The sequence below is a fragment of the Manduca sexta genome, chromosome 2 (assembly GCF_014839805.1).
Source record: "Manduca sexta isolate Smith_Timp_Sample1 chromosome 2, JHU_Msex_v1.0, whole genome shotgun sequence".
NCBI classification, from domain to species: Eukaryota; Metazoa; Arthropoda; class Insecta; order Lepidoptera; family Sphingidae; genus Manduca; species Manduca sexta.
Window position 1 is genome coordinate 2,092,753 of NC_051116.1, and position 18,464 is coordinate 2,111,216.

Here is an 18,464-nt window from a genome sequence, read left to right on the forward strand (position 1 = left end):
CGAAACCCCGATATAACAGCAAACAACGAACCGCTTGAGAATCTCGAGCGCGACCTGCAGTGGAACTCGTGAGCTGACCGGCGCCGCGCGGACACACAAGTATATACACTGAGTATAGCACTGTATGTGCCGCATACACATGTCACACGCAACTGTAAGGGACGACTGCATACGTAGAGGTTTTTTTTATAGAAAAAAAACGGTTCTTTCGATTTTCGATACAGTATCTTTTTTTTTGTTTTAAATATATAGGACTTAGATTTTTTTTCGGCGATTTCGTCTGAATAAGTGTTTTTTTTTCATTACTACGATTTTTTCTATTTTTGTATTAGAAAAAAATATGATAAAGAAATAATTAGTTAATTCCGTATATTTAAAACAAAAAATATTGTTAAATATAATTGTAGCCATATTTTTTTGTCACGAGCACCAGTCCCATGCAGTTTATCGATCAAATTGTTTGCGATAGTATAAAAATGATAACAATTTTTATTACGTTTATTCCAATAAAACTAATAAATTTGAAATCGAAACAAAACTATTCGCAGATAATGACACTAGGACATTACATTTGGACTATTTACAAGTACAATAAAATCACATCTACAATAAAGCAATTAGTTATTTGTAAAAGTCCAAACCACCGCACTAACACTGCTTACTAAATGTCATCGCGCACCATAACTGGACAAAGGGTAACATGTTTCGTAAACTTTCAGATACGTTCAAAGCGAGATCGTCGGGCGGGGAATACGCCACGTTCTCCCTTGAAGAATGGCTGAATCGCACAGTCTACTCGTAGATGTTAATACATGCCTTACAGGGCCGAAAAAAAAACATATAACTGCTTTTGATCAAATATTAGAGATGTTTGACCCAAAAAATAACTCAGATATTAGTTTCATCCAGAATAAAAAAAAAACTATTTGACTTTTGATCAAATATTAGCGGTCAGTGTGACCCAAAAAAAAAGGAAACAATAGTTCGTTTGATCCAAACAAGGCCAAACGTTGGTAAAAGTGTCAATTGATTTTCGTCCATTCGGCCCTGGCTTACGCATATTGTACTGTTTAATGTAAGGATATTGTAATCTCTTATTAAATTATTCAAAAAAATATTACTGTTCACTGTTTTGCAAGAAAAATGCTTTTTTTGTTTAATGTAATCACTGGTGACTTAAACTGAGAAGTTATTATTTAAACGAAAATTTTATAAAAAGAAATATATTACTTACTTTTTTTTTATATTAAGTATAGCGCTAAATTTTCTTTCTGTTTTTTTTTTACCAAATAAGAATACTTAACGACCGTTCGGAGATAAAAATCGATACCATTTTTCTTGCAATTCATTGTAAATGAAAATGTTTATAAAATATAAAGTGTCTTATAGTTCGCCTAATCTAAGTCACAAATATATTGAAATTAACGATGAGATGTATTTTTAATAATCGATACGGGTAATCACTCATTACTAAAAACAAAAAAAAATATTTTTCTATATTCATTGTAATTTTTGCAATTTGTTTTTGCCTGGCATACTGTTGTATTGTATGATTATGAAGTAGCTCACCATTTTTTTTATAAATTTGAAATCTGTATCAGAACCTTTTTTTTACTGTTTTTTTTTCACAAACAAGAAAATTGTAAATCATTTAGAACTGTGGTTCTATTTTTTGTGTCTATTTTTAAAAAAAAGCAGTACTTCCAGGCTATATTTCCGCTAACACATTTATTAGTTATAAGTATACCAGTATTTTGTTATATCCACCGATACTTCATTCCAATATGCGTTTAGTTTATCCCGAGGGAACATCTGTACTCTGTAGTCCTGTGCGATTAGCTCCTACAAGCTTCTATATTGACGTTATAATATATATTCGTATATGATTGTTTGCACTCTGTGGCATCGACGAAGCATTTTTTGAAAACATTTATGACAATTTTTATTTTACATTTAAAGATCTGAAATATAATGACTATATTTATTTGAATCGTTATTTTTATTTGCCTGCTTACTTTAATTATGAGATTTCTTGATGACTAGTTTTCTAATAACCAATGAAGTATCAACACTCGCTGCGGTCCACACAAATGATGCGGATATGATACCCATCTAAAACTGAGCGATGCGTTTTCAAGAGCGCTACAGCAGTGTGGGAACACACATGTGTTCGAAGTTTTATTTCCTTTAAAATCTTTTTTTCTTTTATATTACTTAGATGTTATTTAAAAAAAAAGGTTTGATGAAAAATGCAAAACAAAATTCAATGTGTAATTTCTATTAATACGGAAAAAAATAAAATATAATATAGCGCTAAAGGAAGGCTACCTTTTCTATAATTTATTGCACCAATTAAAATTTTTAGCAGAAACAAACCTGATTTTATTGTAACATACACTTTACTATTTGCTAAGGGTCAATTCATACGAGCGCAGAGGCGAAACGCATCGGAGCCAAAATCTATATATATCAAATGCACATTTCTTCTGAAATACAAAAAAGTTGTGTGTGCGTCGGATTTTCCGCGTTCCAGCGCGACCAAAGCCGATAGGTTCGCGCTTCCGTATAAACCCAAGCGGCTACTACGCGAACTAACGCATTACCACTCGTCAGTCGAAATCCGGCACTGAAGATCTTAGAAACTATTTTGTACAATTTTCAAGTACAATAAACTAGCAACAAATATCCACATGTGAATGTGCGCAAATTCGTGCAACTTGCAGACTGTGACGCTTCCATGTACTGCAACTCTGCGCTCGTATGAATTGACACTAAATAGCCAATGGTATAAATATATAACTGCTTACATATTTTTTAATAATGCACATACGCTGTAATGCAGTAACGGAAGGGATCTAGTTATATTCGTGTTACCTAAAACTTTAGGGTATTTTAACAATGTTGGGTATATTTTTGATCACATAATCGCGTATTTACACGGAAAATTTCGACTTGAAAAGAAAAAAAAACAATATTTACACATTCGCGGTTCTAACCGCCGAACGACGAAAAGCAAATCAAAAGGCAAAATACGACAAATAATTTATTATCAGACTACAACTCTTCCATTTCGTCATCCATTGGTTCTTGAGGGTATTCCTCAGGCGCGGGCTCGCTGGAACTCGTAGGTGGGATGTAGAACGGCATGTCGTACGGCCGAATTACTAGTTTAGCGCTATCTGTTGACAAAAATAACAAACAAGGTCAAAATCGCGGCTTACCGGCAATAGACACCGTAGACATTTGTCTTGACATAATGTGAAATTGAATATTCTTAACATTATACAGAAACTTAAATGTCTCTTGTACAGTAAAATAACTTCAATCAGCTTCAAAACTTCCTTTGTTAGTAAACTTTCAAAACAAACGAAAGTTTACTAAGAAATTCTCGCAGCAATGTTTTGCGCAAGAACTTGCCCGTTTAGTGGCAAGTTAATACATATACGATTCATCACAAGTCCTGAAAGCTTCATAATTTACACAAATCAGTTTACCCTGACTACATTTTACGCGGTATGGATTATTTCATCCACGAAGACGCGCGCCACAATTTTCCCTAATGGCTTATGGAGTGCGTGTGCACTCAAGCTGCTCACGATCTACGATAGATATCGTCAAAGCTGAGGCTTGTATCAGTCCACTTACCCGCAACAACCCCGCTCTAGTTGTGGGGCGCGTCTTCATGGAAATTAAAATATCTTTAGTACCAAATTAATCTCATATTAGTTTATTTATTTAGTGACAGAAACATGACAACCCATTATAAAAAAAGAACATTAAAAAGAAAACTACCAATAAACCTACTTGCTAAGACTAATAAAACATTACAGAAAAGGGGACCGGACAGGTATTACCAAAAAATCTGAAATTCAGTTTAAAGTAAAGTTTGTAATATTAAAAATATTATCTCATATTTGTTTTCGTAAAAGAGTTGTGATTTGTATTTTTAAATCAATAAATAAAATACAATAATTATAATATTTTTAGTCTATTCTTTACGGCAAATGAGACACCAATCACGGCGCATGACGTCACACGTGGGTAAAATGTAAACAAACAGACGTCATCTGGATGTCATACCGCGTTGTGTTATTTTAATGCTTTAAAATAAATCGATGAATATTTCAATTAATTAAATCATTTGTACACCCAGGGAGGTTATGGTTATGAGATGTATTTATTTATGTTTTAGCTGCCACATGATATGGAATAGAATATTTATTTATATAGAATTCTGGTTGTTACACAGATTGCCTGAGATTGACACGGTCTATGCAGTGTTGCCAGATCATAATTTCTCTTTACCCCAGGATTATTTGGAATTTAAAATTTTACCCTTAAACTAATCATAAATAATTCGGTACTTTTTTTTCTATATCCTTATCTATGCAGACGCCACTTCTTTCTTCACTTCCACTTCAATAATTATTAATTTAATTATCTCATTTTATTAGGAACAACTAGCTGTACACGAAAATTGTATTGAATAAAAATTATAATTGTTTCATGGCCTTCAATTTTTGTAGGAAACATCTTTTTCTAGGCTCAATATTTATTACAATACCGTGAAACAATAGCTTTAATACCTTAACTCGTAGAATTACCCCAAAAATTACCATAAAAAAAAATACCCTGCTGATTCAGTTTTACCCTAAATCTAGGGTAAATAACCCTAATCTGGCATTATTGAATCACTGTTCAAATGACAAGACTTGTCAAGTTGCTTTATCCACGTATGACGTCACACGAGACGAAATGACATAATGTAGCGTTTGCGCGGGAATTATAGCTATTTAACATTTAGGCATGGTTTTATGTACTTTTTAAGCTTTATTTGTGCAAAATACTATTTTTCTTGGCTATTTATATCCACAATGATCAATTTAAAACACCTTCTGAAAATTTGTCCGGTCCCCTAATGACCTATAACAATGGCTACCGGAATATAACTTGTTGATAAGGGGCCCTTCAAGTATTACGTAACGCAATTTTTGAAGATTTTTGTAATACTTGAACGGCCCCTATTCTAATTTCTAACCCATCTTTTAGCGACACGAATAAGATACAATCATACTATATTAATACCTAACTCCCATTTCAATAATAGTTTGTAAGGGGGGGTGCAGGAGGCGCGGGGCGGGACTCCCGCGCGGCGCGTGGGCCGCGAGTCACGCAGGCTGTTTTAGTTTTTAGTTTGAAGCGGGCCGCCATTTCGCCAACACGCGGCACCCGTTCGCCCTTAGCACCTCCGTATTATTTGTTAAATGTACGCAAATAAATACGCTTTCTTATCTGCTAACAAAGCCCTTTCCTTTTGTGTACTGCACACTCAACACTATCTTTAGGGTCACTCACTGATGATAGTGCCGTCCATGGCCATGAGTCCGGCATAGTTCTCCGGCGCGACGCAGAACATGAGCAGGTTGTACATGCGCCGCGAGCGGTTCACCTTGATCGGTCTGTAGGGCCGCAGGAACGAGTCCATCGCCTCCTTCGGCGGCAGGAACGGCTCGCCGTACAACTAAAAATATAGTAGAATCTATAGCTATGTTTAGCGCCATCTGTAAGACGCCGGTAGCATCAATTTAAAAAAAATTAACTACAGCAGCAGATTACTGGGTTAAAAAGTAACCTATATATTAATCCAAGACATGATCTATCTGTGAGCCAAATTTCAAAAAAATCCATGCACTGGTTACTGCGTTTACTTCTAACAAACATCTAAACATTCTACAAACATAAGCGTTTAGAATGTCATAAGAAATAAGAATTTAGACTAGCTTTCGCTCGGTGTTCTGTTCATTTGAAATCCAGTTTGGACCACTGCCCAATAACACTTTTTAAGAGTATTTTGTTTAGTACCAGCCTAAAGTCTAGACTTAATGTCCGATATGGCAATAACCCCGGATTCTATCACAATATAACCAGTCTGTATGAAATTTTTTCTCATATTAAGTATTTTATTAATATAAAAAATATATGCCAAATCCAAATCAAAGCATCCAGATTTAACTGCTTGTTTCGCCTACTCATTACAGTGGGATTGTTACATTTAAGTATTGTATTGTCGGTAGGTCAGTCAGATAATAAACGCTGTACTAGAAGCACGTCTTTGATTTGTCAGTGGCGACGAGGATAGTTCGGAAAAGTGTGTATCGTTAATTTAATAAAATAATATTACCTTACGATGTCTATCGGCAAGATTAAGGAGTTCGAAGTGAAATCTGGGAACTGGGTGGCGTATGTTGAGCGTGTAGAAATGTATTTTAAGGCGAATAAAGTTGTGGAAGAATTAAAACTACCGACACTTATATCGTTGATGGGCGAAGAAACATACGAACTGTTGTCGAGTTTAGCGAGTCCATTAAAACCATCATTACTTAAATTTGAACAAGCTGTAAGTCTTCTACAGAATCATTTACAACCAAAACCTTCCGAAATGGCAGAGAGGTACAGGTTCCGTCAAAGAAGGCAATTAACTAGCGAATCTATCGCGGATTACGTGGCCGGATTGAAAAAGTTGACAAGATTTTGCAATTTTCAACAAGCTTTGGAAGATAATTTGCGCGACCAGTTTGTATGTGGACTAAAAAGCGAATTTATAAGGCAACGATTATTTGCAGAAGATAATTTGAATTATTCCAAGGCAGTTACATTGGCAACTACCCTCGAGGCGGCAGAAAAAGATGCAGGAGCGGTAGAACATTTTAATACCGATATAACGAACGGGGTAAAAGTTGAGGGTATGAACAAATTACAAATACGTTCATGTATGGCCTGTGGCGATTCAAGACATCGGAAAGTAGATTGCAGATATAAGGAATTCCAGTGTAGTTTTTGTCAGGAGACGGGCCACCTGCGTAGAATGTGTCCTAAAAAGTCAGGAGGTGCTTCGGAACGAAAAAAATGGGTAACAAATACGGCGAGAAACATCGGGGAGCGTAATCGCTACGTGCCTGCACGCGGAGGGCAACCGGTGCAGGACAGGCGCGGAGGGCGCAGCTGGCGCTGGCGCGAAGCGGCTGCGGACGCCGGAAAACCAGTGGACACGTATTGGGTGCAGGAGCCGGGTGCGTCGACGGAGGAGCCGCACCTCCGCGGTGCGTCATAGTAATTCGGAGGACGAAGAAAGTCAGGGGCATCGAGGAACCGATGTATCAAATGTCGATAACAAAGTATAAGCCGGTGCGTATTTCAGTCTTAGTAAACAATATTCCGCTGAGTATGGAAATAGATACGGGAGCCCCATTATCGTGTATTAGTAAATATGTGTACAATCAATATTTTAACGATATTATGTTGAAGTCATCTAATATTAACCTAAGTTTTTATGACGGCTCCATTATAAAACCCCTAGGTTATATTGAGACGGAAGTTCAGTATCAAAATGTTAAAAAATTAGATTTGTATGTTTTTAAGCATGGCACTACAAATTTACTGGGCCGTCAGTGGTTAGCCGAACTTGAGATAGCCATACCTAAATTTAATATATATTCCATATCAAAAGAGAGATGTAATAAAATTAATATAATAAATAATATAATTTCCAGGCATAAGTCGCTGTTTGACGGCACCCTAGGTCGGTACTCGGGGGGGCCGGTACAGTTATGCGTGCGTCCGGGGGCGCAGCCAGTGTTCAGCCGAGCTCGTCCCGTGCCTTACGCAATGCGCACACGCGTTGACGCGGAGCTGGATGCTATGCTTCGCGCGGGCGTCATCGAGCCGGTTGAACGGTCAGATTGGGCGTCCCCACTCGTCATTGCACGTAAATCAGATGGCGGCATTAGACTTTGTGCGGACTATAAGGTAACTCTAAATCCGGTTTTAATGATCGACAGATACCCTGTTCCAAGGATAGATGACCTACTTAGCGACCTTAGTGGTAATATGTGGTTCACAAAGTTAGATTTATCTCAAGCCTATAATCAGTTGGAACTTGATGAACGCTCTAGAGATTACACAGTCATAAATACGCATCGCGGGTTATTTAAATATAAACGATTAGTGTATGGTCTGTCTTCCAGCCCTGGTATTTTTCAAAGAATCATGATTAATCTTTTTAAGAATGAACCTGATGTACTCATCTTTTATGACGATATTTTAATAAAAAGTAAAGACTTAGAAAGTCATTTACGTACCATAGATAAGGTGTTCGAAATCTTGGGGGTTAATGGCCTTAAAATAAAAAGAAGTAAATGTGATTTTTTATCTAATGAAATACAATATCTAGGATTTATAATCGGATGGGACGGGGTGAAAGTAAATAGCGAAATAATTAAACCAATAATTTCAATGCCTCATCCTAATAATGTTACAGAACTTAAATCATTTCTGGGTATGGTCAACTATTATGGCAAGTTTGTCAAAAATATGAGCACGTTCTTGAGTCCTCTTTATGATTTACTTAAAAAGGGGCAACAATTCAAATGGGGTAGTAAACATAACGTAGCATTTAAACAAATAAAAAAATTGCTGTGTAGCACGGATGTACTTGCACATTACGATATGTCCCTAGAAACGATACTGACTTGCGATGCCAGCGCGCATGGTTTGGGAGCAGTGTTGGCCCAGCGCACTCGTGACAACCACGAACAGGTCGTCGCGTATGCGTCAAGGGTACTCACACCGGCTGAGAAACATTATAGCCAAATTCATAAAGAGGCATTAGCCATTATTTTTGCAGTTGATAAATTTAACCAATATCTATACGGCCGTAAATTTACACTTCGCACAGACCATAAACCTTTAGTTAGCATTTTTAGTCCCAATACTAGTATCCCCTGTACAGCGGCTAGTAGGTTACAAAGATGGGCAATCAAGTTATCAGCATATGATTTCAATATTGAATACGTGAAAACCGACCAAAACACTGCTGATGTCCTCTCACGCTTAATAAAAACTCATAAAGAGGAAGCTGTAAATGAGGACGAATTGCCTGAGCAGACATATTTACATTTTGCAACAGAAGCCCTGCTGTTGGACTATAAACTTATAAAAAAAGAAACCTTATCCGATCCAGTGTTAAGCCGAATTATGAGCTTTATCCAGGACGGGTGGCCTAATAATGTAGACATTAAAGAATTTAAACCGTACTTTAATCGCAAAAATGAATTATATGTTGAACTGGGATGTATACTGTGGGGACACAGATTAGTAATACCCTTTGCATGTCGAAATAGGGTCCTCAAAGAATTACACGATTCACACATGGGAGTAGTAAAAACGAAGGCTTTAGCCAGAAGTTACGTTTGGTGGCCGGGCATTGACGAAGCTATAGAAACGGAATGCCGATCGTGCACAATATGTGCCGCGGTAGCCGACGCACCGCCTCAGCAAACGCCACACTCCTGGCCATGGCCTAGCCGACCCTGGTCTAGGTTACACATTGATTTCTTAGGACCAATAGCAGGGTTAACTTATTTAGTCGTAGTTGATTCTTGTTCTAAATGGATTGAAGCTATTAATATGAAAAGTACAACGTCACAAGCAGTCATAGTAGTATTACGGGATATTTGGTCTAGATTCGGTATCCCTAGACAGTTAGTAAGCGATAATGGCACTTCTTTTAGTAGCGAAGAGTTTAAAACATTTTTGAAGAAAAACGGGGTTGAACAAATTTTTAGTGCTCCTTATCACCCAGCGTCGAACGGGGCCGCGGAAAATGCGGTGAAAATATGTAAACGCGTAATAAAAAAAGCGTTGAAACAAAATTTAAATGTAGACGTGGCATTATGTAGATTTCTCTTAACATATAGAAACACAGAGCATTATACAACCGGGGAAAGCCCAGCCAAAATACTACAGGGTCGAAATTTACGGATGAGGTTAGATGCGTTGAAACCGGACCGAATGGCACTGGTACAAAAACGGCAAGCGCGGAGTGAGGAAGCAGCGGGTGGGGCACACCGTCAGTTTGCAACTGGGGAGAAAGTTTGGTTTAGAGATTATCGGGGGCCAGATAAGTGGGTTGCAGGACAGGTCATTAGGGAACTAGGCAATTCAGACTACTCAGTGAGATCTAGCCTGGGAACAGAGGTACATCGGCATGTTGATCAGTTAAAGCAGAGATACGAGTTACTAGATAAAACGGATAATGCTTATAAGCAATCTTGTAGTTCGCTTATTTTTCCCCTTTTACCCACTAAGGGTAACGACAACCAAAATAAGACTAGTCAGTTACTGGGTTCGCCAAAGGCCACGGCCGAATTCGATTCCGGTAACAAAAGTGCAGAATGTACAGAACAGGCACAGATATTAAGAGACGACGCAACGCCAGTACCGGTCCCCCAGGCACCTGATATACAAATACATAATGAGGTATCAGTGTCGGAACGAAGATACCCATTACGAAACCGAAAACCAGTTCAAAGATATGGCATAGAGCCATTAGATTAACCATTAATGCTAGGTATAAAATATTGTATTGTGTAACTTAATATTGTTAACTTAATAAGTACGTAGACCGTTTGTAATACATAAAATTAGTTTAAGTATATGGGAACAGAATAATGTTATTGATGTAAGCATTTTAATAAATTGGTAAACTATCTTTGTATACCATTAAAGTAGATTATGTTTAATTTAAGGGTGGAGGTGTTACATTTAAGTATTGTATTGTCGGTAGGTCAGTCAGATAATAAACGCTGTACTAGAAGCACGTCTTTGATTTGTCAGGGATAAAGGCAGATGAAAGCTTATGGTTTATAAAAATTCTAAATTGAACAATCTCGCATATAGTTTACAAATACCCTATATTTTTTCTTCACACCAGATCAGATCAAACTTACGTGGATCGGATGTGACTTCGACTGCTCCGGAATGAAATTTTTCATAACAACTTGTCTTATTATCTGAAATATAAATAATAGTTGTTACACCTATTGGCACTCACGATAATAGCGCCTTCCCGAATTTAGAAGTTTCGGTGATGGAACGTTCTCAAAAGATCTCGATGCATGCAGAATGTCGTGGAAACTCGACAACGGACATAAATTTTACTAGAAAGTTCCTAACCCTTCCGGATCTTGTGAGAATGTTACACAATGGTACATGCAGCCTGGTATAATAGTAGCCCGCGCAGCCACTGCGAGTCAGTCTTGTTTGCGACGCGATCAAGAGCGAATTTTTTTTTTGTTTTGATTGACAAGACAAGCTTGCCATTCGCCCGATGGTAAGCGATACGACCGCCCATAAACAGTAGAAACACCATCCAATACCTTGAATTACAACATATTGTTTGGTATTCCACTGTGCTCGCCATCCTGAGACATGAGGTGTTAGGTCTTATTATGTCCAGTAGTTACAATGGCTACAATGTCCTTCAAACCGGAACACAACAAATACTGCTGCTTGGCAGCAGAAATAGACATTGCGGTACCTTCCCAGACGGACTCTCACATATGACCTACCACCAGCAAAATTGATTTGTCTAAACTTTTGTTGTTTTGGCCAAACATCCTAATCAGTCAGCATCCAAGTCAATTTGGAACTCTGAGGGAGCCCTTTGTTCAACTGTTAACATCCTGTGGCCGATGATGAATACTTTTATAAAAGTCTTTTGCTGGACAAAGAACAATAACTCACAGTGGGCACAAATGGTCCTAATTTTTTCAACTCTCCGCGCACTTTCTTTCTGACGATCTCTTCTTCCGTATCACCCTCTTGTACGTCCATGTTTAAATTGCCTATGTGTTCTGTCACCTGTAAAAAGCCCATGAACAATTCTTAAATAAATAAATAATAATCTTTTACTACAAACATGTAGAAACTGACAAATCAATACATGTTGTGTATAAGTATATTGGTTCCACTAGGCCGTGATAATTATGTCGACTGCCGAGGGATGATCATCTCTCGTCAGTTGACATTCAATTGAACCCCACTCCACTTACCATCAGATGCAAAGGGGTCACTATGCCGTGCAGGAAAAAAAATATTGTACTCACTTTATTTGCAATCCTGTCACAATATTTATTGCACGCTTGTTTCACCTTATCAAATGGGATGTTGTCTATCACTGTAAAAAAAAATACATTTAGAATAAATAATAGAAGCATGATTTTCAGAGGAAATAATTGTAATTAGGTGACAACGATGCTGAATATAAGATGGAAAAAAAAATACTAAATATTCGTGAAGTACAGTCACTAAATGGTTGCAATGGAGAGACAGATGGCGAATATTTTACATAAAACACGTAAAGTCGTTGGCTCAGCATCTAGTCTCTCTCCAGTCATGTCGGATTGCCATCTCACCGGTCTGTGAGAGTGAAGGAATAGAGAGTGCACCGGTGTATAGTGCACACACTTGTGCAATTTAATATTGCGCACACACTTGTGCCCTATAATATCTCCCGTGTACTTGGTTGATCTATGTTGAAAGTGGGCGAAATTCGGTTAGAAAACAATCAACAAACAAAAGCAATAATATCGAAAATTAGAAGTCAAATCCAACAATTTCTTTTTTGGTCTAGCTATACCTGACGCCTTAATATTAACTGCACTAATATCCTGCTCGGCGAGCTGTTCCCGGGGGCTCCCAGCCGCGTCCTGGATACGATGCAGTGCGTCCAGCACAAACTGGAAGTCTCCGAAGTGCGGGTGCACGCGCCGGTAGTGACGCGACAGCAGGAAACACTTCTCCGACGCCTCATAGTTCGTTTCCATTATCTTCTTGAGCCGTTCTACTATTGTCTGGAAATTATCATTGTTTTTTTACTGTAGGAAAGTGCTATATGGTCATGTAAGTATTATAATTTTGAATCAGACTACAATTTCTTCAACAGCAAAACAATATTGTTTGCACAAAATATATACATTGTAGTGGCACCTATACTGCCAGATCATTTCATCCACAAAGCCCCCCTCCTTCTTTTTAACCTAATTGCTTACAGTATGCGTGCACAGCAAGACACGAACGCACACGCACACTATGATGGATAGCTTTGAGGAAAGTGCTTGGTTCAATTATTCCCTTACACCTCCACCCCAAGGCAATTCTTGTGCACTTGGTCTTCACATGGAATGCACGCCCATGCACCTAAAAACATATGCCCTCCCAACTTTCCTTCAGGCCCCTACAGTCACTAAGCCAGAGATTTCAGTATCCCATTCTCAAGTTTCCATCGGTGTTGAATGTGTCTTACCCAGCAACACCCATGCTCAAAAGCTACAAAATATAAGACATCTTACCACCTTACCACAGACCTTTTACCACCAAGTAAAGAAATTAATTTTACTTATATTTTTTTTCTTTATTCACATGTAATTACAGAATTACCTTGGATATATTGTCTAGTAATTGGTGTTTAGTTTTCTTGCTGAGGTCATGTAAACCAGGATACTTAGATTGCAATTCCACCATTATATCTGAATGTGTGAAATGGAGGACCTGTAAATAGAATGTCCTTAATAAGTTACAAGTCACAGTCAGGGAACAAAAACTTTATGAGGAAACCTGCATACTGAGAATGGTACATGAGAACTTCTAAAAATATCACAGATAATTAAAGTTTGTCAGCTGATATGGACTAAGGCCAAATCCCTCACTATAGTCAGTCAGTCAGAAGTCTTGCACCTAGCATTGACAGGTACCACATGACAGGTATTATAATAGCTTAAAGGTCAACATTACTACTCTGCTTTGCTCTATGTAAGCTCTAAAGCGGTATCTCAAAAAAATCAAAATTTTGATTTTTATGTTGTCAGATAGCTTAAAGATATACCCATCCAATGAACTTACCTAAACAACTGTATCTTATTTAGAACTTGTTTAAAAAAAGACCCTAAAAGAGTTCCTCTCTCTATAAAAAACTAAACTATATTTACAAAACTGATTATCTCGAAATAAGGTTTCCCTGACATACCGCTTTTGCATTTAGCATGGCAGTACTAGCCTTTGTCCCTGGCATGCCTCCTTTCTCCAGAGTAGTCCCACTATAAACTCTCCCAGTATAACAACTAATCTAAGTTCAAATTTAGAACTTTGTGTATCTGTGTGCCATTCCTCATCCGTATCAAGAGGTTTCTGTGTTTTTAACATTCATTAGACCAATCATCCTCTTTTACATTTATAATAAATAATAATATCAGCCCTGTATTATATACTTGCCCACTGCTGATCATGGGCCTCCTCTACTACTGAGAGAGATTAGGCCTTTGTCAACCACGCTGGCCTAGTGCGGATTGGTAGACTTCACACACCTTCGAAATTCCTATATAGAACTTCTCAGATGTGCAGGTTTCCTCACGATGTTTTCCTTCACCGTTAAAGCGAACGATAAATTAACAAAGAATACACACATGATTTGACAGAGGTGTGTACCCTTAGGCTTTGAACCTGCGGACATTTGTCTTGGCAGTCCGTTCCACACCCAACTAGCCTATCGCCACTTTTTACATTTATAATAATGTTAAATTTTTAGGACATAAAAGTGAAGAATGGGTCTGACTAATTGTATAGAAATTTATAACATTATGTTTTTATGTGAGGAAGGCATATAAATAAGTGGATGAAAATATTTAGTCCAAATAGTACGAACTTACGTTTGCATAAGATGGAGGCCCTTTTTTCTTGCTCCCAGTTTTCTTTGAATTTTTCACCATTTTCTCTCTGAGGGTATTAATTATTACACATGTCTTAAAGTTTAATCCTTATAAAATAAATATTAGTTTAATAAATTTATTTGGCTTGTTATTCTTGTTAAGAAATCAAGCAAAAAAAATATATTTCAGGCTGCACATTTCAAATTATTCATAGCCTTGTGTAGAATTCCGAAAGTGACAATTACTAATAAATTATGACTAATCATTAAAAATATGTTTGAAACAACAGAACCAAATCACATTGTTTTACGCAATCGGCTCCAGGGGCCAGGAAGAAAGGTTATGTTTTTTGCAAGGAGTTTCTCTACAGAATTACAATAGTTCAAGGATCGTAATCAAGATGCATTTCGACAATCGTTAACGCTTACGTTATGTACGAAAATGCCATATCCTGGCGAGAGTTATCAATATATCGTTTGATTTCGATTACCATCGGCATAACTTTTAAAATTTGGTAAACAAAGCTTATCATTATCATTAACTTTGTGGGTAGCATCAAGTATCTAGCGGTGTTAAAAACACCAAAAGGTGTAATAAAATTTTCGTTGAACAGTACACTAATGTTTATATCTTGTGCGAATATTAGAGTTCAGTAGTTTCTATACTTTGCTAAATAAAATTTCATAATATTAAAACCCAAATCAAAACTTCGTGAAGCGTCAACAAAAAGTAAACTGCTTTGGTGGGAATCAGTTGGATTTTATAATGTTGACTGAAATGTACAGTAAACTCACATTCAGGATATTTCTTGACTAAAACAAGTTGGTATTTATTTTATTATTTTGAACCAACACAATATTTTTGGCAGCTCTGCAATGTTTTATTGCTTTTTTAAAAAAAACTGAGGATTGGGAAATAGGGATGTACGCTAATATCGATGTTGAAAGTTATTTTCAATAAATCGATATTATAAATTTCATAAATGAACTTGGAATATGTATATTTATAAAATACCAATAAAAGCCTTGGTCGCATGTACTTTTATTATTATTTTTTTATTGCTGCTTTGAATGATGAGACGAGCTTGCCGTTTGTCTGATGGTAAGCGTAGACATAAACAGTAGAAACACCATCCAACACCTTGAATAACAATGTATTGTTTGGTATTATTCCACTGCGCTCGCCATCCTGAGACATGAGATCTTACTATGTCCAGTAGTTACACTAGCTACAATTTCCTTCAATCTGGAACACAACAATAACTTCTCACTGCTGCTTGGCGGCAGAAATAGACATTGCGGTGGTACCCAGGCGGACTCTCACTTATGAGAGACCTACCACCCATATAGTAGCACTTTTATAACTAATTTTATAACCTAAGTTTGTTGTTTTTTTTTTCTTGTTATCAAAAGCTGTATGTACTTATTATATATAGAAAATATTAGAACTCGATTGTTACCAAGGTAGCCAATATTGACCTGACATTTTGCAGTGTCAATCTACTTTTACATAGCTGTGGTCATTTAATATGTAGTTAGATAACACCATGCAAGAGCCATTTCATGTTGCCTAGAAAACCATAATTGCACCGAAATTAAAATTATTATTTCGTTAAGGTGGTAGCTCAAGGTCCATTTTCATACATTTTGTTTCGGCTTTAATCTGGGTAACTAAACATGTATTGGCAAGTAAAGAATTTAAATTCACGTCTAGTTAGTGATTAGTTCTCGCAGTTGAAAGAAAAATGTAAAAATAATTAATAATCATGGATATTTCTGCCTTTAAAATTTCGTCATATTAAATTGCCAATACTTGTTTAGTTACCCAGATTAAAGCCGAAACAAAATGTATGAAAATGGACCTTGAGCTACCACCTTAAGTAATATTCACCAGTCATTTCCAAATGAAAAAAAAAATTTTTTTACAAAAAATATGCTTTATATTTCAAAATAGATCAATATGACTAAATATAGGTATAAATTATTATTGTCAATACACAATATGTACTTATAAATTAAGTATAATTCTTATCATAATGTATTCTAATAGCGCCGCAAAGGTATAATTTCTGATAATTTTTTACAACAGTCATCAGCCATTGGCAAAAAGTCATCTTTTGTGGCTATAACACACTCGAGTAGAGCAATACAATCATTTTCTGCTCTATGAGCATCAACAAACTGTTTGTTTAGGAGCCTTTCATACAATCCTGATAATGTGAATTCTCCTTTCTTTTTTCCACCATTAGTATTTTCTTTTGAATTACTTCCATATGATATCACATTAGTTTTTTTAGATGAATTATCAAATAGTTTTTTTATAAGTTCAGTCTTTTTTTCCTCAATCTTCTCACACTCTTGTAAAAACTGCTCCTCAAAATCTGAGTCTTCATCATCTGTAATAATTATAGACTCCATTTCCTGTTTAAGAGAAATATTGCATATTTTTTTTATTGGGGAACATAACTTATCTATTTCATTCCAGTCTTCAGGTGTAACATCAAGTTCTGGCCACATTTCTTGTGTATTATTTTTCACTACTTTAATCTCGGGTGGTTTTAAAATTTTGCGAAACAGAGCAAGTGAGTCAACACAGTAAATATCATTTGGCAGACTGATTTGGGCATCCACACATTCAGCTAAGAATATTTTATAATCAAATACATTGCCATTATGGGCCACCAAGCAAACTGGTCTTGGCAAATCCTCCAAGAACTGAATTATAGATCGAGATTTTTGACAAAAAGTGGGTGAATGTGTTAGGAACTCGTTAGTTAAACCTGTCATAGATGTTACTTCTGGGTTAATTTTCCTCTTAGGATTCAAAGCCAGCGTCAACTTGCTCACAGGCGGTATGAAACCCGTAGATTTCTGTAAGTCTTCTCTAGCTGTTGCTACGAAACATAGTTCTGTGATTTTCGTCCTGTTCCTCTCTTGCCACGGCAAACCTGTCGTCTCTATGTCGAAGAACACGTAACTGGATATATGCACCATGATACTTATTCAATAAACTTAAACATAAAAATACCAAATAAAACTACAGGAAGATGCGAAGTAATAACCACGATGAACAGCTATGATTTCCCTATCCCATAATCTCTTTAGAATATAAAATTCGGTACCCGTTATGTTGTGCCCATGTTTTGTCAAAACACACATAAAACCATTTCATTATAGTGTAAAAATAACACAGTGTTAATCACTCTAGTGTATTTCTCTCTGATTATTATGATACCACACTAAGATAAAAAAAATCTCATCACACTACTTTAATATCTAAAAAAAATGTCCTAACATAATATTATGTAATGGACAATAATATTTATAATATTCCATTATCTATACATTGCTTAAAAACTTATACGTATTCTATAAATTGTATCGTATATCTAAGTTTTGCACAGAATATCGGATTTTGCGGATTGCCGGGAACAACAAATAATTTGTTAAAAGTAGGGCTATTTTTTTCGATTTGATTTCGACGAAGATTATGGGCTTCTTATGGTTCCGTAAATTCCACTAGCCAGTTATATTGGATTACCGATTTTTTCTACTGAATATTTCTTAAAGTACCACTAAATGTAAATTACACAATTTAAAAATATTTTAGATATCGGGTAACACTCTTTTGACATTATATCGTTCCTCAGGTGGTTCCCTTTCTTCGGAACTTCACGGTGTTGCCTCATGTTGCTCTATGCAACTGAACACAGTAAAATCGACTACGATGGAAATGGCTTACTAAAATATTCAATTGAAAAAAAAAAGCTGCGTTTATATCGACAGGTAAAAAAAATATAAAATATGATAGTAGTCATTTTACGTAATCACAAAATATAAGATATTCGATACTATATTTTTATGATCTATATTTTCTAACTATAAATAATATTTATAGTTAGATCTAACCTTTTTTCATCGA

General features: G+C 36.4%; 3 protein-coding genes across 12 annotated transcripts in view; 1 reads left to right on the forward strand and 2 right to left on the reverse strand.

Moving 5' to 3' along the window:
• The window catches only part of LOC115454165 (calpain-B), a 61,562-nt gene extending 59,572 nt beyond the window's left edge, over nt 1-1,990 (forward strand). For 8 of the 10 annotated variants that reach the window (XM_037438203.1, XM_037438219.1, XM_037438208.1 and 5 more), the window contains one exon: nt 720-1,990. In XM_037438203.1, the coding sequence (XP_037294100.1) occupies nt 720-802 (83 nt within the window). In that variant the 3' untranslated portion in view covers nt 803-1,990. Of the gene's footprint in view, nt 1-19; nt 100-719 lie in introns of all 10 variants that reach the window. The other 2 variants (XM_037438196.1, XM_037438200.1) reach the window with 1 other exon arrangement.
• A 1,040-nt stretch (nt 1,991-3,030) lies between these two features.
• LOC115454027 lies at nt 3,031-15,006 on the reverse strand. Its single transcript, XM_037438222.1, has 9 exons — nt 14,972-15,006; nt 14,544-14,610; nt 13,279-13,389; nt 12,479-12,692; nt 11,946-12,016; nt 11,584-11,700; nt 10,788-10,850; nt 5,356-5,521; nt 3,031-3,179 (listed from the first exon to the last, which is right to left on the reverse strand). Exons 1-9 carry the CDS (start codon nt 14,989-14,991, stop codon nt 3,055-3,057), a joined length of 954 nt encoding a protein of 317 aa, XP_037294119.1. The 5' UTR covers nt 14,992-15,006; the 3' UTR covers nt 3,031-3,054.
• Nucleotides 15,007-16,459: 1,453 nt separating this feature from the next.
• LOC115454026 lies at nt 16,460-17,781 on the reverse strand. Its single transcript, XM_030182770.2, has one exon. The coding sequence runs from the start codon at nt 17,534-17,536 to the stop codon at nt 16,586-16,588; it is 951 nt and encodes a 316-aa protein (XP_030038630.2). The 5' UTR covers nt 17,537-17,781; the 3' UTR covers nt 16,460-16,585.
• Between the last annotated feature and the right edge of the window lie 683 nt (nt 17,782-18,464).